We start from the raw sequence: 24,577 nt of genomic DNA, 5'->3' as shown, positions 1-24,577 counted from the left end.
CTGCAAGCAAACCATTTGCACCACCCAGGAGCCTCTAAACTCTAAGAATTGAATTTTGTTTTTCCTACTTGGTATGAGGTATATAGTATAAGGTAGTCTTATTTATTCTTTGTGGTACCCAGTTTTTCTTTTATTTACAAATCTGACCTTTATTCAGAGATCTGCACTGATACCGTTTTCATCTATAAAGTACCTCATGCAGAAAGGTCTGTTTCTGGGCTTTCTATTTTGTTCCATTGGTCTATTTCATTCCCACATTCATGAGCCATTATCAGACTGTAGTTTCATAAGAAGGCTTAATATCTAGTATGGACAATCTTCATACTTCATTTTTAAAAAAGTGTTCTGACTATTCTTTATTTGATGACAATGGATATCCTTGTTTTAGTCCCTAACTTAGGGAGAAACCATTCAGTCTCCCACCACTAACTATGATATGCATAAGCCCTTAGAAACTCTCTATTGAATTGAGGAAATTCCCTTCTATTCCTATTTTGTTGGAATTAAAATAAATAAATAAATAAATAAATATTATTATCAAGGATGGGTGATGATATTTTTCAAATGCTTTTTCTACATATGTTGAGGTTGTTAATATCTTTTTTATCTTGTAGTCTTTAATATTGTAAATCACAGTGATTGACTTTAAATGTTAAACTAGCATTCCTAAGGTAAATCTGATGGGTTATGGTATATTGTACTTTTTAAATATTTCTGGACCTGATTTATTAGTATTTTATTAAACATTTTTGTATCATTCTTTATTAATGAAGAATATTGATTTGTAGTTTTATTTTCAGGTAATGTCTTTTCTAGTTGTTATCAGGGCAATACTGGCTTCATAAAATGAGTTAAGAAATGAGTTAAGAAAATGACTTAAGAAGTGTAACTTTCTCTTATTTTGTGAAAGAGTTTGTCTAGTATTGGTATTATTTCTTTTTTAAATGTTTGATAGGATTTATCAGTGAAGCCATCTGGGCCTGGGGTATTTTTTGAGGGATGTATTTAATATAAAAATTCAAATTTTTACTTGTTACAATCCTATTCAGATTTTTCTTCTTAAGTTAGTTTTGGTAACTTGTCTTCTAAGAAATTCTGCATTTCATTTAGGTTGTTAAGTTTATTGTCATAAATTTGTTCATTTGTCCTTATATTCTTTTAACTTCTATAGGATCCATCATGTTGTCCTGTATTTCATTGATGATATTGTGAATTTGCATCTGGGTTTATCAGTGCTGTTGATTTTTTCAAAGAACTAGCTTATAATCACATATTTTTGTTAGGATGTTTGCCTGCTTTCTATGTCATTGATTTTTGTTTTTTCAAATTTCCTTCCTTCTACTTAATTTGGGTTTAATAAAGTCTTCTTTTTATCGTTGTTTTAAATTTAAACTTAGATCATTGATTTTATATCTTTATTCTTTTCTCATATACACATTCAAAATGTTACCTGTATTCCACAAATTTTGATAGGAAATATTTTCATTATCATTTAGCAATTGATAATACTGATTTTCAAATATTGTTTGTGATTTCTTCTTTAAGCCATTGTTTATTTTTAAAAGTTGTTTTGTTGTTGTTAGGTGTTACTCAGTTGGGTTCAACTCATAGCCACCCTGTGTAAACAGAAGGAAATACTGCCCAGTCCTGCAAGATCCTCACATCATCACAGCCCCTGTGTCAGTCCATCTCCTTGAAGGTCTTCCCCTTTTTCACTGACCTTCTACTTTACAAGGCACGATATCTTTATCCATAGACTGGTCCCTTCTGCTAACATGACCAAAGTAAGAGATGAAGTCTTTCCATCCTCACTTCTAAGGAGCATTCTAACTTTATTTCCTCCAAGACAGACTTGTTAATTCTTCTAGCAGTCCGTGGGACATTCAACATTCTTCACCAACACCACAATTCAAATACATCAGTTCTTCTGTGGTCTTCCTTATTCATTGTATAGCTCTCACATGCATTTGAGGCTATTAAAAATATCATGGCTTGGGTCAGGAGCAACTTAGTCTTCAAAGTGACATATTTGCTCTTAAACTCTGTAAAGAGGTCTTTTGCTGCAGATTTGTCCAATGTGTATGCCTTTGATTTCTTGACTGCAGCTTCCATGGGCATCAATTGTGAATCCAGATAAAATGAAATCCTTGACAACTTCAGCCATTTCTCCATGTATCATAATGTTGCTTGTTGGTCCAATTGTGAGGATATTTGCTTTTTTTAGTTCCATTTAGTTTCCAAATATTTGAGGTTTATATATATATAACTCTTTTGTATGTTTGTTTGATTTAAATTCTTTTAAATTTATTTAGGACTGTGTCCAGTCTATCTTAGTGAAAATTCAATGTGTGCTTGAAAAGAATGTGTACTCTTGTGTCATTGAGTGTGGTGTTGTATAAATGTGAATTAAGTCAAGGAGACTGATAATAAAGAATGAAATCTTCTATGTTCTTTCCCATTTCTAAGGCATGGTTCTTCTGGGGTCTTTATTGAATGTGCCTTATATTCAGTGAGGTCTTTCAGCTGCTTGGACATGAGTAGTTCCCAGCCATCGGTGAGATATGAGAAGTGTTCATCTTACAGCTTCACAATAATTGTACTTTCCACAGCTTTATGGGGTTTCACATGACCCACCTGCAGATTAATACTCAGCCAAATTCTAGAGAGCCCAAAGTAGATTTCTGGAGCTCCCTTCTCTTTGATTTCTTTTTCCCACAAGTTCTGATCACTTTGGCCTCCTTGAAACTAATGTCTGTCTCTTCAACTCAGATTACTGTGCTTTCTTGGGATGCCCACTTTTTTGCCACAGTCTGATAGTTTCCTGCAGGCAGAAAACTTGGTAACAGTATGGATTACTACTTTTGTTTTACTTCTCTCAGGAATTAGTCTTGTATTACCTATTGTTCTTTCTGGATGTGGTTGTTTCTTACATTTTCGTTCAGTTTTCTACTTGTTTATGGTATAAAGGTAATTTTGGACCCTGTTTCTCTCTCATGGCCAGAAGAATAAATACTCCTTCCTTCCTCCCTCTCCCTCCTTGTCTTCTTCCTTCCCTTCCTTCCTCCTTAGTCCTCTGTGTACAAGTACATGTTGGCTGGCAGGCTTCCCTTTAGAGAATCAGGCCAGAAGATTGGGATCTCCCAATAACAAAATAGGAAGAGCTTTAAACTAGGTGCTAATTCAGAGCAGCAGCCAGGGATCCAGGTAAGGGACCCAGGCCCCATGCCCACTGGGCAGGAAAGTGAGGGAAAGAGAAACCAGAGGGCATGACAGAGCAGAGCAGCAGCCAGGAATCCAGGTAAGGGGAGGGTCCCAGGCCCCACCCCCAAGAGGCAATAAAGCGGGGGAAAGAGAAGCCAGTGGCGACAACAGAGCACAGCAGTGCCAGGGATCCAGGTGAGGGGAGGGCAGAGAGGTTTGGAACAGCTAAGGGAGATAAATTTGTCTGTCAGTTTGTCATACTGTTGTTGCTTGCATGTTGCTGTGAGGCTTGAGGCTGTGCCACCAGTGTTTGAAGTGCCAGCAGGCACATGGTGAACAGGTTGCAATGCACCTTATACACTGAGGCAGACTAGGAATAAGGAAGAGGCCATCCACTTGTCAAAGAATTGGCCAGGGAAAACCTTATGAATAGCAGAGAAACACCGTCTGATTCATTACCACACAACTATATGAATAGCCCGGAAACATCTGATACAGTGCAGGAGTATAAGCCCTTAGGTTAGAAGACTTTCAAAATACAACTAGGAAAGAGCTGCATCATCAGAGTAGGACCAGCCTTACTGATATAGATAAATTAAAGCTTTCAAGACCTCCATTTGCTGTTGTGGCCTGATTCAAATTGAGGAGAAACAGCTGCAAACATCCGTTAACAATCAGAACATAGAATGTATGAAGTATGAATGTAGGAAAATTGGAAGTTGTCAGAAATGAGATGGAACGCATAAAGATTGGTATCCTAGGCATTAGTGAGCTGAAATGGACTGGTTTTGGCCATTTTGAATCAGACAACCATATGATCTACTATGCCAGGAATAACAATTGAAGAGGAATGGCATGGCATTCATCATCACAAAGGATGTTTCAAGATCTGTCCTGAAGTACAATGCTGTCAGTGATAGGATTATATCCATATGCCTAGAAGGAAGACCAGTTAATACTACTATTATTCAAATTTGTGCACCAACCACCAAAGGAAGAGACTCTGAAACTTGCCCTTGAACGGAGAGTACTAAAGCAAATGGAAGAAATGACAAGATAAAAGAGCTGAATAGAAGGTTTCAAAGAGCAGCTCAAGCAGACAAAGCCAATTACTATAATGAAATGAACAAGACCTGGCATTAGGAGACCAAAAGGGAAGAACATGCTCAGCATTTCTCAAGCTGAAAGAACTGAGGAAAAAATTTAAGTCTCGAGGTGATATTGCTTGATGCAGGAAGCATCAAGAGAAGATAGAAGGAATACACAGACTCACTGTACCAAAAAGAACTGGTCAATGTTCATCCATTTCAGGAGGTGGCATATGATCAAGAACCAATGATATTGAAGGAAGAAGTCAAAGCTGCACTGAAGGAATTGGTGAAGAACAAAGCTCCAGGAATTGATGAAATACCCATTGAGATGTTTCAACAAACGGATGCCCCACTGGAGGCACTCACTCGGTAATGCCAAGAGATTTGGAAGATAGCTACCTAGCCAACTGACTGGAAGAGATCCATATTTCTACCCATTCTAAAGTAAGGTGATCCCACAGAATGTGGAAATTATCGAACAATATCATGAATACCTTATGCAAGCAAAATCTTACTGAGGATATTTCAAAAATGGTTGTAGCAGTATATTTACAAAGAACTTCTAGAGGTACAGGCTGGATTTAGAAGAGGATGTGGAATAAGGGATATCATTGCTGATATCAGATGGATCTTGGCTCAAAGCAAAGAATATTCTAGACCAAGGATAGATTCAGTGGAGGGTAATCTTGCACAGATATAGTGATACAAAATACCAACAATCCTTACAGAAACAACAGAAGGCAGACTTAGAGTAATCTCTCACAGACACCCAGACACTGTGGGAGAGAGATCCAACAGATCTGCCTACTCAGGACCATAGTACTGGGGGACACCAGACTCACTTGGCACAACAAAATACATAAAAGTCTTGTTCCTCATCCTACATTGGTGTATAGCGAGTGGGGTCTTAAAAGCTTTCAAGTGGCCATCTAAGATGCAGCTATTGGTCTCCTATCATCAGAAGCAAAGAAGAGTACAAAAACAAAACAAAACAAAAAAGGGCATTTGGAAGCAATAAGCCCTAGGACCCAATGGCCCTTGAGACCAGAAGAACTAGATGGTGCCTGGTTACCAATGCCAACTACTCAGGAAAGGAACAAATCTGGAGATCTTGGATAGAGTGGGAGGAAAAACATGGAACAAAATCCAAAAACTCAATAATGACCAGAATTACTGGTCAGATGGAGTCTGGTGAGACCCCCCGATAGTATGGTCCTGGGATACATTCTGGGCCTGGAATAAAACTCACTCCCAGGGGCTGGCTCTCATCCCAGTAGTAAACAAGATGTACATGCAGACCACTCAACCCAGGGTTATGCACCCACATATTCTATGGAAATGCATCTCTTGGAGTAATTGACCATGGGGCACCAGAGGAACAATATTTGCATGGAGGAAATGCAGGACACACACGAGTGCATAACTATGAGGGGCACGGGGGGAGGGTTACTGGGCAGGAAGGGGAGGAGACTGGATTAGGGTTGGGGATGGTAAACAGGGAGTGAAACTAAATGTACATGTAATATTGAATGTAAAACAAACTCTACTCTGTAAACTTGCACCTAAAGCACACATACGCACACACAAAACCAAAGAATACCAGAAAGATGTTTACTTGTGTATTGTTGACTATGCAAAAGAATTTGATTCTGTGGGCCATAACAAATTGTGGATAACATTGAGAGAAGTGGAAATTCCAGAACCCTTAATTTTACTCATGAGGAACCTATACATAGACCAGAAGGCTGTCTTTCGAACAGAACAAGGGGAGACTGCATGGTTTAAAATCAAGAAGGGAGTGTGTCAGGGTTGTATCCTTTCACCATACTTATTCAATGTATAAGCTGAGCAAATAATCTGAGAAGATGCACTATATGAAGCAGAATGTGGCATCAAGATTGGAGGAAGAATCATTAGCAACCTGCGATATGCTGACGACACAACTTTGCTTGCTGAAAGTGAGGATGACTTGAAGCACTTAGTGATGAAGATTGAAGAATACAGTTTGCAGTATGGATTACATCTCAATATAAAAAAAACAAAAATTCTCACACCTGGACCTATAAGCAGCATCATGATAAATGGAGAAAAGATTGAAGTTGTCAAGGACTTTACATTAGTTCTACAATCAACACCAGTGGAAGCAGCAGTCAGGACATCAAACAATGATGTATGGCACTGAGCAAGTTGGCTGCAAGGGACCTCTTTCAAGTGCTGAGGAGCAAAGATGTCTCCTTGAGGACTAAGGTGCACCACACACAAGCCATGATATTTTCAATCGCCTCATATGCATGTGAGAGCTGGACAGTAAATAAGGAAGACTGAAGAAGAATTGATGCTTTTGAGTTGTGGTCCTGGTGAAGCATGCTCAAAATACCATGCACTGGTAAAAGAACTAACAAATCTGTCCTGGCGGAAGTGCAGCCGGAATGCTCCTTGGAAGCAAGAATGACCAGACTTCATCTCACCTACTTTGGTCATATTGTCAGAAGGGACCATTCCCTGGAGAAGGATGTCATGCTTGGTAAAGTGGAGAGTCAACAAAAGAGGAGAAGGCCCTCAACAAGATGGATTGACACAGTGACTGCCGCGATGGGCTCAAGTATAGCAGGGATCGCGGAGCTGGCGTGGGACTGGGCAATGTTTCATTCTACTGTGCATGGGGCCTCTATGAGTCAGACACAACTCGACAGCACCTAACAACAATAACAATTCATACCCTAGATGCCTTAGTCCTTCCCAAGCAGAGTTCAGGTGATATCTATAAAGAGTGGTTTTAGTCTAGGTATAGAGGTTTCTACTGCTCTGTATGTGTGGAGATGGGAAAAGTGGGAGGTTCCAACTGGGTTAATCCTTCAATTAATTTCACCAAATACTGTCTAGCATGCCATTCCCCTCTTACCTGCCTGCACTCTGCTTGGAGCCTTTCAGGGATGCTACAAAGACCATTTTCAGTCCTTTTCGGATCCTTCTGCTGTGGGTATTCTGGGCTATAGTTTGCTCTTTTTGTAAATCTATTAATATTATTTAATCTTTCTTTCTTCTTTGACTGCTAACCAGAAAGCTGGTGGTTCAAACCAGTACATTGGGCAATCTACTTCTGTAATGATACCACCTTGGAAACCCAAGGAGGAGTCGCTATGAGTCAAATTGACTCGACCGCAATGAGTTTGAGTTTGGAGTTTTGGTCTAAATGTAATAAAGTCACTGGTTTGCTCATGGATGTATTACTTCTATATCATACTGTCATTTCTTTGCAATCTAGAGTCAAGGGAAGGCAAATACATAATGCTTACACTATCACCTTTTAAAAGATACTTCTTTTGAAAATGTATGACAATCACAAATGTAATAAAATTTTTAATTAAATCTTTTTTTGGTAGAACATATGTAATGAAACATCTGCTATTTTAACCATTTTTATGTGCACAAAACAAAGACATTCACAACATTCACCATGTTGTAAAACCATCACCACTCTCCATTTCCAATTTTTTCATCACTCTCAGCAGAAAATCAGTAACCCTTAGACAGTAACTCTCCATTTCCCTCTCCCACCCACCCCTGGGAATCACTATTAAACTTTGTTTTCTGTTCATTTGCCTATTCTTGATATGTCATGTAAATATGATCATACAATATTTGTCCTTTTGGGTCTGACTTACTTCACTCAGAATAAATGATTTCAGGCTTCATTTGTTTCATAGCACATATCAGAACTTCATATCTATTTATGGCTGAATAATATTTTATGTATAAGTCACATTTTATTTATCCATTCTTCTATTAGTGGACACTTGGATTGTTTCTATCTTTTGGCGATTGTGAATAGTACTACAGTGAACACTGGTGTACAAATGTCTGTTTGAGTTCTTTCAGGTCTTTTGAGTATATACCTAGGAGTAGAGTTGCTGAATCACAAGGTAATTTTATGTTTAACTTTTTTAGGAATTGGCAAACTTTTCCACAGTGGCTGTACCATTGTACAATCTTATCAGTAATGGATAAAACTAAATTGGGGGGCTCAAATTTTCCACATCCTCATTAAGATGTTGTTTTCCATTTTTTCTTTTTTGCTACTGGCTATCTTAGTGGGAGGTGAAGTGATATCTCATTGTGCTTTTGGTATTCATTTCGCTAATGAGTGATGACTTAAGCATCTTTTCATGTCATTATTGACCATTTGTGTATCATTTTTAGTGAAATGTCTATTCAGATCCTTTATCCGTTTTTTCCTTGAGTTGTTTGTCTCTTTGCTGTTAAGCTGTAGGAGTTCTTTATATATCCTGGATATTAAATCCTTATCAAATATGTGGTTCCCAAGTATTTTCCCCCTTTCTGTAGGTTGTTGTCTCACTTTGTTGATAAAATCCTTTAATGTACAAATGTTTTAATTTTGAGGAAGTCCAGTTTGTCTGTTTTGCCCTTTTTTGTTTGTGTTTTTGGTGTCATATCTAAGAATCTGGTATTGAAACCCAAGTCCTAAAGCATTACCTTATGTTTTATTTAAAGAGTTTTATGATTTTAGTTTTTTACATTTAGGTTGTTAGCTATTTTGAGTTAATTTTCATGTATGGAATAAGGTGTGGATCCAACTTCATTAATTTGCATGTAGAGTTCCAGTTGTCCCAGAACCATTCATTGAAGAAACTATTCTTTCCTCATTAAAAAGACTTAACACTCTTGTTAAAATCAATTGAATGTAGATGTGTGGGTTTATTTCTTGACTCTCAGTTCTAATCAGTTGGTCTATATGTCTACCCTTAAACCAGTATGAGATTGCTTTGATCATTGTAGTTTTATAGTTCATTTTAAAATTGGGAACTGTAAGTCCTACTTTTTTCTTCTTTTTCAAGATTGCTTGGGCTATACAGAGTCCTTTGCATTTCCATATAAATTTAAGAATTGATTTTCCATCCTGTAAAAAAGTCTGTTGGAATTTCAGTATGGCTTATGTTGAATTTATAGATTGCTTTGAGTAGAATTAACATCTTAATAATCCATGAACACAGAACATCTTCCATTTATCAAATCTTCATTAATTTCTTTCAGTAGTGCTTTATAGTTTTTAGTGTCTTCCACCTCCCTGGTTAAATTTATTTTATTGGTTTTGTTGGCATCATAAATGGAATTGTTTCCTTAATTTCCTTTTGAGATTGTTTATTGATGATATATAGAAACCCAACTTACTTTTGTGTATTGACCTTGCACTCTGTAACTTTGGTGAATTCATTTACTTTCTAATGATTAAAAAAATCACACCATCTCCAAGGCTTAATTTATATGAAGGGAACAAATAGCAGTGTTAATGTGAATTGCCTAGAATGAGACCAGAGCTTAACAGTAAATCAGATTATTTCAATACTGTCTGGTGCTCAGACTGATTGATGGATTGATTTTCTTTATATGCTTTTAAAATAGTAATTTTACTAAGTGTTAGGGCTATATAACAAAAGTAGTATCACAGACTCAGAATTGTACTTTTGCTTTTTTATTGAATTTGAATGTATATCTATATTAAAGTAGGTTACTGTACATTGAGAGTTTTGCCTACTTCCTTGATAGATTAAAGAGTAAACCTGATGATGACTATGAAGATCCCAAAGACGTGCAGGCCATCAAAGAGGCCCAGATGCATATGGGAGACTTTAATCTGAAGACAGCCCCAGACTACAAGATCCCTGAGCACATGAGAATGAATGCTGCCAAGAAGAAAGAGGAGTTGGGAATCCTCGATGCTCTGGTACTAGCCTACATATTTCATGACACTGAAAAATAACCCCGGATTTTTCATTGAATTCTGCTAGAGCCATCCATTTGCCTCCTAGTCCATTGGGATAAATATGTAATCATAGAAATTTAGAACTGGTAAAGGCATTCATGATTATCTAGAATAATACCTTCTTTTTACAAATGAGGAAACTGAGGCCCAGAGATGACAAGACATGTGTCTGTGATTAGTTAGCCTACACGGCAAAGCCAACCTTTAAATTAATTACATGGTTTAATACCAGTTTCATGGGTAAAAACATATTTTATGGACTTTAGTCCTCTGAAGGTTGAAGAATACAGTCTGCAGTATGGATTACATCTCAACATAAAGAAAACAAAAATCCTCACAACTGGACCAATGAGCAGCATCACAATAAATGGAGAGAAGATTGAGGTTGTCAAGGAATTCACGTTGCTTGGTTCTACAATCGATGCCAACGGAAGCAGCAGTCAGGACATTAGACGACATGTAGCATTGGGAAAGTCAACTGTGAAGGAACTGTTTCAAGTGCTGAGGAGCAAGGATATCTCCTTGAGGACTAAGGTGCGCCTGACACAAGCCATGATATTTCCAGTCGCCTGGTATGCATGTGAGAGCTGGACAATGAATAAGGAAGACCGAAGAAGAGTTGATGCTTTTGAGTTGTGGTGCTGGCGGAGAATGCTGAAAGTACCATGGACTGCTAAAAGAACTAACAGATCTGTCCTGGAGGAAGTGCAGCCAGAATGCTCCTTGGAGCAAGAATGGCCAGACTTCGTCTCACCTATTTTGGTCATGTTGTAAGAAGGGACCATTCCCTGGAGAAGGATGTCATGCTTGTTAGGGTGGAGGGTCGACGAAAGAGGGGGAGGCCTTCAAGGAGATGGATTGATACGGTGGCTGCAATGATGGGATCAAGTATAGCAGGGATTGTGGGGCTGGCATGGGATCGGGCAGTGTTTCGTTCTGCTGTGCATGGGGTTGCTATGAGTCAGAAACGACTCGACGGCACTTAACAACAACAACAACAGTCCTCTGAAATTCAAACATATCCTCATTGGTTATAGCTTGGGCTGCCGTGGACCACCAAAAACTTGCAGGAAAAAAACTATTGTTTGGCCTTTCTTTGCAGACTTTTATGGGTAAGTCATTATTACCCACGTAATATATTCCTTTTGAACTCTACATTCTTCAAAATTGCTTCTAGTCATCCTGATTTCTGAGCCTCATTTTCTTACTAAAGTTTTCTCTCCCTTACATGTTGATTTTTTAATCTCTACTTGAACCGACAAGTGACTTCTCATACTTTGAGGCTTAGAAGCCACCTGAGCTATCATTTTCAGGAGAACTTGGACAGGGTCTCCTGATATAGTTGTGCATGTTGTACATTTCAAGGTGCCAAATTGGGTGCCAAATACATTGTAGATACAGTGTATTTGTATACTTTATAACTTTCTGACAAATGGAGGTGTGTCTTTTTCTATTTCACCAAAGATACTGTAAAGGCCAGTAGTGGACCTGGGCATGGCAATTCATATCCATAAATAGAGTTCATACCTCATAATTTTACCTTCCTGGTCAAAATGGACATTTTATTAGTGATCATTTGGATTGTTTTTATAGCTGTTCATTTAAGGTAATTCTTGTTTCATTCATTATCATAGAGAAATGTCCTTATGACCAAAATGTTCCAGTCATCCAACCTGAAATGTCATAGACTAGCTTGAGATAGGGTGCCCATGGTAGACAAGTTTCAGCATAGCTTCCAGACTGAGAAAGACTTTGAAGAAGGAAGAGGCTATCCACTTATCAAAGAATTGGCCAGGAAAAACCTTATGAATAGCAGAGAAATACTGTCTGATACATTAATGAACAACTTTATGAATAGCCCTGAAACATTGTCCAATACAGTGCCAGAAGATGAGCCCTTCAGGTTGGAAGTCACTCAAAACATGACACTGGGGAAAGAGCTGCCTCATGAGAATAGAATGGACCTTAATGAGATGAATAAAGTAAAGCTTTCAGAACCTCTATTTGCTGATGTGGCATGACTCAAACTGAGGAGAAATAGCTGCAAACATCCATTAATAATTGGAACGTGGAATTCATGAAGTATGGATCTAGGAAAATTGGAAGTTGTCAAAAATGAAATGGAATGCATAAAGACTGATATCCTAGGTATTAAAAAAACTCACTGCCATCAAGTCAAATCCGATTCATAGCAATCCCTCCTTGGGTTTCTGAGGCAGTATCTCTATGGAAGTAGATAACCTGGTCTTCCTTCTGAGGAATGGCTGGTGGGTTTGAACTGCCAGCCTTCTGGTTAGCAGTCAAATGCCTTGGGCACTATGCCACTAGGTATTGTTGCTGTTGTTATGTGCTGTCGAGTCAGACCTGACTCATAGCGACCCTTCCTTCCAAGGAGTTGCTGGTGGGTTTGAACTGCCAGTCTTATGGTTAACAATCAAGTCCAGTTTTGGCCATTTTGAGTCAGACAACCATATTATCTACTATGCTGTGAGTGACAAATTGAAGAAGAATGGCATGGCATTCGTTATCACAAAGAATGTTTCAAGATCTATCCTGAAGTGCAATGTTGTCAGTGATAGGATAATATCCATATGCCTACAAGGAAGGCCAATTGATACTACTATTATTCAAATTTATGCACCAATCACCAAAGCAAAAGATAAGGAAGTTGAAGAATTTTACCAACTTCTGCAGTCTGAAATTGACCAAACATGCAATCAAGATGTGTTAATTATCACTGGTGATTGGAATGCAAAAGTTGATAACAAAGAAGTATCACCAATAGTTGGAAAATATGGCCTTAGTGATACAAGTAACACTGGAGACCACATGATAGAATTTTGCAAGACCAATGACTTACTCATTGCAAATACCTTTTTTCAACAACACAAACAGAGCTGTACACGTGGACTTCAGCAGATGGAGCACACAGGAATCAGATTGATTACATCTGTGGCAACAAGCGATGGAGAAACTCATTATCTTCAGCCAAAACAAGGCCAGGAGCTGACTGTGGAACAGACCATCAGCTGTTCATATGCAAGTTCAAGCTGAAGTTGAAGACAATTAAAACAAGTCCACGAGAGCCAAAATACAACCTTGATTATAGCCCTTCTGAATTTAGAGACCATCTTAAAAATAGATTTAATGCATTGAACACCAATGACTGAAAACTCAATGAATTATGGGATGCCATCAAGAACATCATCCATGAAGATAGCAAAAGGTCATTAAAAAGACAAGAAAGGAAGAAATGACCAAATTTGATGTCAGAAGAGACTCTGAAACTTGCCCTTGAGCAAAGAGTAGCTAAAGCAAATGGAAGAAATGACAAAAGAGCTGAACAGAAGATTTCAAAGAGCAACTTGAGAAAACAATGTCAACTATTATAATGAAATGTGCAAAGACCTGGAGTTAGAAAACCAAAAGGGAAAAACACGCTCAGCATTTCTCAAACTGAAAAAACTGAGGAAAAAATTTAAGCCTTGAGTTGCAATATTGAAAGATTCTATGGACAAAATATTGAATGAAGCAGGAAACATCAAAAGAAGATGGAAGGAATACACAGAGTCACTGTACCAAAAAGAATTGGTCAATGTTCATCCATTTCAGGAGGCAGCATATGATCAAGAACCAATGGTAATGAAGGAAGAGTTTGAAGCTGCACTGAAGGAAGTGGCAGAAAACAAGGCTCCAGGAATTGATGGAATGGCCATTGAGATATTTCAACAAATGGATGATGTGCTGGAAGCACTACTCAGCTATGCCAGGAGATTTGGAAGACAGCTACCTGGCCAACTGACTGGAAGAGATCCATATTTATACCCATTCCAAAGAAAGGTGATCCCATAGAATGTGGAAATTCTCAAACACTATCATTAATATTGCATGGAAGTAAAATCTTACTGAAAAGAATTCAAAAACAGTTGTAGCAGTATATTGGCAGAACTTCCAGAAATGCAAGCTGGATTCAAAGAGGACGTAGAATGAGACATATCATTGCTGATGTTAGATGGATCTTGGCTGAAAGCAAAGAATACCAGAAAGATGTTTACTTGTGTTTTGTTGACTATGCAAAAGCATTGGATTGTGTGTATCATAACAAATTATGGATAACATTGGGAAGAATGGGAATTCCAGAACAATTCATTGTACTCATGATGAACCTATACGTAGACTGGGAGGCTGTCATTAGAACAGAAGAAGGGGACACTGCATGGTTTAAAATCATGAAGGGAGTGTGTCAGGTTGTATCCTTTCACCATACTCATTCAATTTCTACACTGAGAAAATAATCTGAGAACCTAGGCTACATGAAGAAGAATGTGGCATCAGGATTGGAGGAAGAATCATTAACATCCTGCAATACGCTGACGACACAACTTTGTTTGCTGAAGGTGAGGATGACTTGAAATACTTACTGATGAACACTGAAGACTACAGTCTTCAGTATGGATTGCACTTCAAAATAAAGAAAACAAAAATCTTCACAACTGGACCTATGAGCAGCATCACAGTAAATGGAGAAAAGATTGAAGTTATCAAAAACTTCATATTATGTGGTTCTACAATCAACACTAATGGAAGTAGGAGTCAGGATATCAGATGACATATAGCACTGGCCAAATCAGCTACAAAAAACCTTGTTCAAGTGCTGAAGAGCAATGATGTCTCCTGGAGAACTCAGGTGCACCTGACACAAACCATGGTATTTTCAATCACCTCATATGCATCTGAGAGCTGAACAATAAACAAAGAAGACTGAAGAAGAGTCAATGCTTTTCAGTGGTGCTGGCGAAGAATACTGAAAGTACCATGGACTGCTAAAATAATTAACAAATCTGTCCTAGAGGAATTGCAGCCAGAACATTCCTTGGAAGTGAGAGTGGCCAGACTTCGTTTCACCTACTTTGGTCATGTTGTAAGAAGGGCCCATTCCCTGAGAAGGATATTGTGCTTGGTAAAGTGGAGGGTCAATGAAAGACGGGAAGGCCCTCAACAAGAGGAATTGACAACAGTGGCTACAACGATGGGCTCAGGTATAGCTAGGATTGTGGAACTGGCACAGCACCAAGCAGTGTTTCATTCTGGTGTAAATAGGGTCACTGTGAGTTGGAGATGACTCGACAGCACCTAACAACAACAATAATAACAGCTAGAGACAATGAGTTGGTGTGATGTCTTGAACTCAATTGCACTACACTGAAATCTACCTTATTAAAGTGGTAGCACAAAATAATATTGTTGTTAGTTGCTGTTGAGTAAATTCTGACTCATGGCAACCCCATGTATGTAGAGTAGAACTGCTCCATAGAGTTTTCAAGGCTGTGTGACCTTTTGGAAGCAGATCTCCAGTCCTGTCTTCCAAGATACCTCTAGGTAGATTCAAACCCCCAACCTTCTGGCTGGTAGTTGAGCACTTAACCATTTGTGCCACCCAGACACACCCTGGAATAATGTAGAATGAACTATTCCACAAGTTAGAAGACCAGAGTTCTGTTTTCATTTCTGCCATTTAGTAGCCATGTAAACTATGCTAAGTCATGTACATCTCTCAGTTATTTCATATGTAAAAAGAGTATTATTAATAAAAATTAACAATAATAAGATATCTAATCTACCTTATAGGGTTATTGTAATTGCAAATTCAATAAAATGTTTAAAGTTCTTTGAAAAGTATCAAGCATTATACAAATAATGTATTACACACACATATATGCATACACACACACACATACCATGTTTGATTGTATAGTATTTGAAAATTTAGAAAGAAAGGATTGGTCTGTAAAGAGGACTCTTCAAGGAGGAGGGCCTTACAGCCACCAGACTAGTTTAAGTTCTTTCTTGTAGGCCTAATCTTCAATCCTCCAGGTATTTCAGAGGTGGTCTCCTACTCACCTAAGTGCTTGCTTTTAGATTTTAAGTCCTTAATGATTTAAAGTTTTGTTCTCAAGTATGTAAAACATTTCCTCTATCTTGTTACAGGTTTGCTTCATAGGTAGCAAATATACAGGTAATTTTAAGATTGCTTGATGAAGAACTTTTTGATATTTTATTTTTTTTTAGCCTATATAGCTATGTAAAGTAACTATTAATGACCTTTGAACCACCTAGTTGCCAAACTGCACACAGGAATAGGGTTGCATGTGCCCTAAGGCTCTAGTCAGTGTATTTAGAAAACGTAGACTATGGAGAGAATTAGTAATGAGGGAGAAATGTGCATGTGTAGTACCCAAGGTTGAAAGCACAGGGCATAGCTTGGCTTAGATAAATAGAGAAGGAATCCAAAGATAGGTTCTGAAATCTCTTGATATGACATAATACTTACCTCTACAGGGAAATCAGCAATTATGTGGTCAAAATACAGAAAGAAAATAGGCTAATGTAGCCCACAGGAAGGGAGCCATAGGCAAGTCTTAAGTCAAAGGGATTCAAGGTTCTAGCAGGGAAAGCCAGTTATTTTTGTCTTCCTGACCAAAGAATGGCTTTCTTCTCCTGGGGAGACCATCCAGCTGAGTACAGGCTTCAGGAAGGACTTCCAGAAGTGGAAGGAGGATGGGGGAACTGAGCCATTTGAGTGACCTGAATGGAAGAAGTCATGGAAAACAGAGAGATAACAGAGGTTCGCGCATCTTGGAGGGACCAAATGGTTAAAAGCTAAAAGGTAGAGAAAAGTGTAACTTTGTTGTGAACTCAGATAAATTTTTATCTTGAAATTTTGCTAAGCCTACTACTTAAGAGACAAGAGCAAATCATATTTCATATTGTCATTTGTGAGAAGGTTATCATTTTAGTTTCTTCCTGTTGTTTTTTTCAGGCCCATGGAAAGAAAATGCACATGAACAAGTGTATCCTCTCTCTTCGAGACCTTAAAGTGGCTGTTATTGAGGAAATACAGTGCCTGGTACAAGAACTGAAGAGCATTCAGTCAACTCTTCACGTATCTAAGCATATCCCTATTCCTCAAATCCCAGAGATACATCCTGATGAAGTTCCAGAAAGAAGATTTCAGTATGATGAGGAAACTCTCCTAGCTTTTAAGCAAAAGCTGATGAAAGATCAGGGTGAAACATCTCCACAGGTGGAACAAACGGGATCTGTAGGTACTGGTGGAGGATTCCTCAGAACCCCTACTGGAAAGGATATGGATTTGACAACACGAGATTCCTTGTCTAGATCGTCAAAGGCATCCGCATTCAGTCTAGATCTTCCACGGTTCTCAGAATTTGAGAAAACAGAGCCAACAGATGTGGAGCTGGAGATTGCCAAGAGGGATGAGATTAAACACTTATACATGCAACAGTATTTGAGCAATAGGGTAAGGAATGAGGCTCTTCCTACTTAAAACTGAAGGAGAGGAGAGCAGGGGATGAATTAGACCTACTTTCTTATTTATTCATATTTCTCTGCATTAAGCTCCCCCAAACCCTAACCTGCATACTTGCCACTGATGGCTAAGAATGTTCCTAATGCTTGGCCTTCTGAAAATCATTGTATTTAGCCCACAAGTTTGGAGATATGTCTTTTCTTTTTGGAAAACTAAGGTAAAGGAAAAGCCCATATTAGTTGACATCTGACTGAAGTCATGTAAGGAGGAAGCGACAGAAAGCTTTCAGACAATGGATGGAACATATGATAAACCTTCCAGAGAAAATTGGGCCCCTTCTGCATTTTTACACCCTCTTCTATCCCTAATGTCTGATTTGCCCCATTGTGGTGGTGTTCCTGATGATGGTTGGGTTTGAAATTGTTTTGGAGCTGGCAACTCTTTTGATTTCAAGGAAAGTCAGGAACCAAGCTGGAGCCAGTTGTGCAGGAAATGTTCTGAATATGAGAAGAAAATAGCCTTTCATGGCTAGATGGCTGCCTGCTCCCAATCAGTTAGAGTCCCCTTCCTAAGTATGTCTTCCCAGCTCCTCTCTGTGTAGGCACCACCTATAGCTTCCCAATCTCATCCTTCCCTCATTATCTTTACTTCATCCAGCCCAGATTTCTCACTGTTTCTGCTTCTACCCACCCATAGCCCTCTTTCCTTCTCATATCATTCTTGGTTTTACATTTGTGCTTTTCCCTTTGCTATTCTCTTCTGCCTACAATGATCTCCTTCTAACATTGAGCCATCATTCAGGACTCAGACCAGTTCCAAACCCTCTCCAGAATCTGCTGCCCACATAACATATTCTCTCATTTTTCCTAAGCTCCAATTGCATCTATAATTAGTATTTCACGTTTTGTACTTATTTTCCTTGCTTTTTTATGTGTGTTGGTTTTGTCTTGAAAGTTAGATTATATAATTCTTGAGGTAAGGTTCTACATACACTTCTTCTAGATCCCCCACAGTACCTAGGACAGTGCCAGAAATATAGTGGGTATTCAGTAGAATTTTGATTTGATTGGTTAATTGTAACTAATAAAAAACCCACTGCTGTCAAGTCATATCCAACTCATGGAAACCCCTCCTAGGTTTTCCAAGGCGGCATCACTACGGAAGTAGATTACCCAACCTTCTTTCTGAGGAGTGGCTGGTGGGTTTGAGCCATCAGCCTTCTGGTAGGCAGCCAAATGCCTTAGGCACTATGCTACCAGAGCTCCTCTTGTAACTCATATGCTTATTTTATTAATTCAATAAATGTTTATTGGACAGTCTTTGTGCAGGTACTGTGCTAGCTGGAGAGTAGGGATTCAACAATGCTCAACATGGACAGATTCTCTATTCTCACAAAGCTTACAGGCTATGAAATAAGTGTAACCCTTATGAACTTAGAGCTTACATGGTCCAGTTGCAGAATGGTGTTGCACTGAAGAAAATATAGTCCTACCTCCAAAGAAATTTAGAAAAAATTAAAATTTTTATTTAAATATTTTTTGAAAAAGCATTAAAAGGGAGCCCAAATGCACAGACCACAGCCATACTTATTTAAAAGTTCAATGTTTTTATTCTTTGATTTTTTTTTTTAGTTCTTTGCAATTCTTTGGCAGTTTCACTGCCTCAAACCCACATATCTCTTTCTCTTCCTCAGCCCCTAGGCTGAACCCTCATTCATTGCAGTTGACACTTCCCATCATCTGCAACCTAATGGAAAATATAGAATAGTTTGTTTTCTTCCTATTGTGCTGGTTTCCTCAAATGAGTCAGCCCTTGGGCCCTCTCTTGACTTCCATCTTCTTTAGGATAGAATGTGGGAAGGATGGTGGAGAAGCTGTTCCAAAGCAAAGCAAAACTGAGGACTTAAAAATCATTAGGAAAGCAGTGGAATAAGATCTAGACCAGAATTTGGGATATAGTTCAAACCCACCAACCACTCCTTGGAAGGAAGCTTTGGCAATCTACTTCCATAGAATACCACCTCGGAAACCCAACAAGGGTCACTATGAGTCGGGCTCAACTCGACAGCAGTGACTTTTTTTTTTTTCATCCAAGCTCTGTAATAAATAAGCTCTGATCTCATGAAAATTACTTTTGACCTCAGTTTCTCCATCTGTAGAACCCTTGAGGCAGCCAGAGGTTTCTTGTGGCTTCAAGATTATATTCATCTGTTTAAAAATATTTATTTTTTACTGTGTTATGAGTGATAACAAGGATTAATCTATGGGCAAATAGAAGGGTAGATAGTCTGAATAATCAGCTATGTCTAAGTAAAATGGAGTATATCCATGAACATATATAAGGTTGGCAGATGATATTTGTACATACGCATTTGTATGTACTGTAAGAATGTCCATATAAATAGAACTAACAGTGGGCAAAGTTATAACTTCTTAGCCACAGTCAACCACCCTGACAGAGTGAGTTGTTGGTCCTGTGGGCTCAGACATCAAGCTTAATTGGCATAACATACTACACAAAAACATTGTTCTACATAGTACTCTGGTGAATAGTGATTGGGGTCTTAAAAGCTTGCAAGCGGCCATCTGGATGCAACAATTGGTATCTCCTTGTCCAGAGCAAAGAAGAACGAAGAAAACCAAAGACACATGGAAACAATTAACCCAAGGGACTAGTAGACCATGGGGTCCTCAGCCTATATGACTATGAGACCAGAAGAACTAGATGGTGCTTAGCTACCACTTTTCACAAGGAAAGGGATCAGTGCAAGAGATCCTGGATAGAGTGGGAGAACAATGTGGAACAAAACTCAAAGTCATCAAAAAGACCAGGCTTACTGGTAGAGCCTGGTGAAACCTCTGAGGCCATGGTTCCTAGTTAGCCTTCAGGCCTGGAATTGAACTCTCACATGGCTTCCAGCCAAACAATAGACAGGCATATAGGGTGAACATTTATACCAGGTAGATAGATTCCTTAGAACAATCAATTACAGGAGAACAGAAGGGCAGTATTTACACAGGAAGATAGTTCAGTGGGCAGGGTTGCATAGGAAAGAAGGACACAGGGAAGAGGTAACTACAGGGAAGAAGTGGGAATAGAACTGTTACATTGTGGGGGATTACAGTCAATGTCATGAAACAAAATGTGTATGAACTGATGTATGGAAAATGAATTTGCTTTGTAATCTTTCACCCAAATCACAATTCAAATTAAAATAGTTATTTTGAAATTTTTCAAAATAAGAAGTTGAGAAGATGGTGGAATAGGCAGACAAGCTTCACAGATCCTCTTCAAAAAAGTAAAGAGAAACCATTGACACAGATACAAAAGATAATCCTGGAGCCTTGAGCATTGAAAGGAAGGATACAGAAGTTGTTCTGGTTTTCTAGTACCAGTCTGACAAGAATATACCACAAATGGGATGGCTTGAACAAACAGGAATTTACTCTTACAATTTGGAGGTTTTAAGTCCAAGTTCAAAGTGCCAGGCTCTAGGGGCTGAGTGAAAGCCCCTCAACCTTGGGGTTCAGCTCAGCCTTCTGCTCCTGCCCCACTGGAGCTAGATGCTTTTCTTTACTCAGACAGCTGCTGGCTGCTGAGACTGACAAACCCAAGATTGACATGTCAAAAGGCACAGTCCCAGTGTTACCAAACCACATAGCAGGACATTAGTTTAAGTCCATTGAAAGTCTCAAGGTCAGCAGAGCATGGCAGGCTGCTGAACAACAACACAGCTACATGTAGGGTCCAAGCGTGCCATAAGCTAGAGACTATTCCCAAAGCTGCATCTTATATATGGGAAGCAGACCACATACCCAAAGCACCTACTCAGCTGCTTGTGGTAGAGGGATTGCCAGTCTCATCATGGGGAATAACTACCAGCAGCTGTCCAGCCACTCAACAAGCCCCAGCCAAGTTGACACACAACTTAACCACCACAATTGCACCCCTTGTCAACTTGGCACCTGTACAGATCTTCAATGGGTGGTATCTTTTCATGTCTCCTCCACGGGTGACTCCAGTCCTCTAGTTCCTGGGTGGTGACTTTACCCCCTTGGCCTGGTAAGCCCGTTCCTCTTCCTCTTGGGCATGGTAGCCCTGCCCCCTCTCTCTTGGGCAGCGGCTATGGCCTCATCCCATTAGCTCACATAAACAAGCAGCCCCACACTCCAGAACCAAATTGGTGAAGGTCTGGCTCTTTGAAACCTAGACTGCTGTGGTGGTTCCACCCCAAAGGCCATGGTCCTACCCTTGGGAATGAGGCAGCTCTGCTTCCCATTTCCTTGGTCTCTCTACTTCTACCAATTAATGCCAAAGGCAACCCACTCTGCTGGAAATCTTTCTGCCCCAAAAGCACTCAGTTTTCTTGTTCTATGGGCCAGCCAACCTGCTACTCCATTTCGTGTCAGTCTTTTCTACCAATTAATGCCTGAAGGTAATCCACTCTGCCAGGAAGCCAGCACCCGGCTTTCTCCTCTGTGGGCTGGTAAGCCTGTTGCTGTTTAATGCTGGTCTCTGGGCTCTGCTACTGTCATCTCTCATACTAGTCTCTTGGCTCTGCTCCTGCTGTCTCTTATGCCAGTATCTTGGCTCTGCTCCTGCCATCTCTTGTGCCATGTGCCAGGGTCTCTCTGCCAGGGTCTCTGGTCAAGGACGCACTCCACTCCTATTTCCACATTTTAGGTGTCTGTCAGAGCAGAAGTGGATTAAACACCAACTAGTAGAAGAACCTGAATGAATACAATTCCAGGAACCTAAGAATAGGCTCCACTTGCCAAGGACAGCACAGATATACAGGAGGCTGACAATGGGAAAGGAGACAGGTGGTGAGTGTGTAAGTGCTGCCAACTAGTGAATAGAGGAACACAGTGTACCCTGCTTGCTCAGATACATCCATTTAAAAAATAAAATGAAAATCTTGGGTGAATCACTCCAACATGCAATCATCACCAATTAAATATAAACACAAAAAATGTCAAAATGTCTCAGAGACAACAGACCAACTCAGTCTACACAAAGAAGCAAGATAAAGCAGTAGAAACAAGGGACCAGGATACAGACCCAGAACACATTCCAGAGGAAGAAGCAGCATTGGATCTCCCTGATAAGAAATTCAAAAGAATTATATTTAGGTACCTTCAACTGATTGAGGAACAGATCAAGGAAAACACTGAAAAATTTGAGGAAAACACAGAGAAAACCCTAGAACAATTTCAAAAGACAATACAAGAACAAAATGACGAAATAAATGAAAAATTAGAAATGATACAAAAATCTACAGATAGAAATTCGGCAGATTAATACTAAATTTTCAGAAATACATAACACATTGAATGGGCAAATGAGTAGAACTGAATCAATGGAAGACAGAATTAAAGAGATTGAAGATAAATACTATTTCTTTGGAAAAGGATCAATCAGAAAAAAGATCAAAACAAAATGAAGAAAGGCTAAGTTTCATGTGGGATACCATCAAAAGGAATAACCTACATGTAATGAGAATTCCAGAACAGGAAGAGAAAAAGAAAAGCACAGAGAAAATTGTTGAAGCTTTGTTGGAAGATAATTTCCCTGATATGATGAAAGATGAGAATATATCCATTCAAGAAGTCCAACATACCCCAGACAGGATAAACCCCAAAAGAAAATCACTAAGACATATCATCATCAAACTCACCAAAACTGAAGATAAAGAAAGAATCCTGAAAGCAGCACCAGAAAAATGACAAGTTATCTACAAAGGACAACCGATAAGACTAAGCTCTGATTTTTCAGCAGAAACCATGCAGGCAAGAAAACAGTGGAATGATACATATAAAACCCTGTAAGAAAAAAATTTCAACAAAGAATGTTATACCCAGCAAAACTGTCTCTCAAGTATGTTGATGAAATTAGGACATTTCCAAATAAGCTGAAATTAAGGGAATTTGTTAAAACCAGACCAATCTAACAAGAGATGCTAAAGAGAGTCCTTTGGACAGAGAACCAACAGCAAACAACAGCTGACCGTTAACATATATGATGATATAACCCAGAAACCAACCCAATTATAAAACTATTTGAGGTAAATAAGCCTATAAGATTATAAACAGGGAACCAGAAACATCAATTGGCAAATGAGGACAACTACAACTAAAAGGAGGGAAAAAACTGTGTAGTTACAGAACTTCTAAATAGTGAGGAAGTCAAGACAATTGCAAGAGAGAACAGACTATTTTAACTTGGGAAGAAAATTATAAATCACAGCATAACCTCAAAGAAAAACGATAAACATTTACATCAAAATAAAAAAGAGGACAAGCACAAATATTTAGCAAATACTAAAACAATAGCAATGAAGCAGGTGATAATATAATTCATAAACAAAATGAGCTCAGCACAGAAAATTATATGTAACAAAGAAATCAGCAACACAATGAAATAACATGTAACAAAACGACAGCAACAAATTCATACTAGTCAATAATTGCACTGAATGTCAATGAATTAAATGCATGACTTGACACAGAGAGTTGCATATGGATAAGAAAACATAACCCATCAATATGCTGTTTACAGGGAGCTCTGGTAGCATAGTGGCTAAGGCACTTGACTGCTAACCAGAAGGCTGGTGGTTCAAACCCACTAGCCACTCCTCAGAAGGAAGATGGGGCAATCTACTTCCATAGTGATTACTGCCTCGGAAACCCAAGGAGGGGTCGCTATGAATCAGGTCTGACTCGACGGCACATAACAACAACAACAATGATGTTTACAAGAGACACACCTTAGAGAAAAAGACAAAAATAGACCAAAAATCAAAGGTTGGAAAAAGATAAGCAAATGGCAACCATAAAAGAGCATGAGTGACAATATTAATTTCTGATAAAATTGACTTTAAGACAAAAACCACCATACGAGACAAGGAAGGATATAATACAATGATTAAAGCAACAATTGAAGAAGAGGATATAACCATAATAAATATCCATGGACCCAATGAAAGAGCCCCAAAATACATAAATCAGACTTTAAAAGAGTTGAAAAGGCAGATAGATGACTCCACAGTTATAGTGGGAGGCTTTACTATACCACTTTCAATGAAAGATAGAACAACTGGAAAGAAACTCAGCAAAGATGCAGAAGAGCTAAACAATACAATCCACCAACTTGACCTTATAGACATCTACAGAG

At 38.9% G+C, this 24,577-nt stretch overlaps 1 protein-coding gene across 1 annotated transcript in view; it reads left to right on the top strand.

Annotated features, from left to right (window-relative positions):
* The window catches only part of CFAP44 (cilia and flagella associated protein 44), a 172,439-nt gene that overhangs the window by 108,338 nt on the left and 39,524 nt on the right, over positions 1-24,577 (top strand). Inside the window, exons 24-25 of the mRNA XM_007947452.1 lie at positions 9,858-10,035; positions 16,895-17,395. Of these exons, the coding sequence (XP_007945643.1) occupies positions 9,858-10,035; positions 16,895-17,395 (679 nt within the window). The remainder of the gene's footprint in view (positions 1-9,857; positions 10,036-16,894; positions 17,396-24,577) is intronic.

The sequence above is a fragment of the Orycteropus afer genome, unplaced genomic scaffold, assembly GCF_000298275.1.
Source record: "Orycteropus afer afer isolate SDZICR_OR568_19922 unplaced genomic scaffold, OryAfe1.0 scaffold00184, whole genome shotgun sequence".
In the NCBI taxonomy this organism is placed as follows: Eukaryota; Metazoa; Chordata; class Mammalia; order Tubulidentata; family Orycteropodidae; genus Orycteropus; species Orycteropus afer.
The sequence above is the reverse complement of the archived record's forward strand: the minus strand, read 5'-3'. Positions and strand labels throughout refer to the sequence as shown.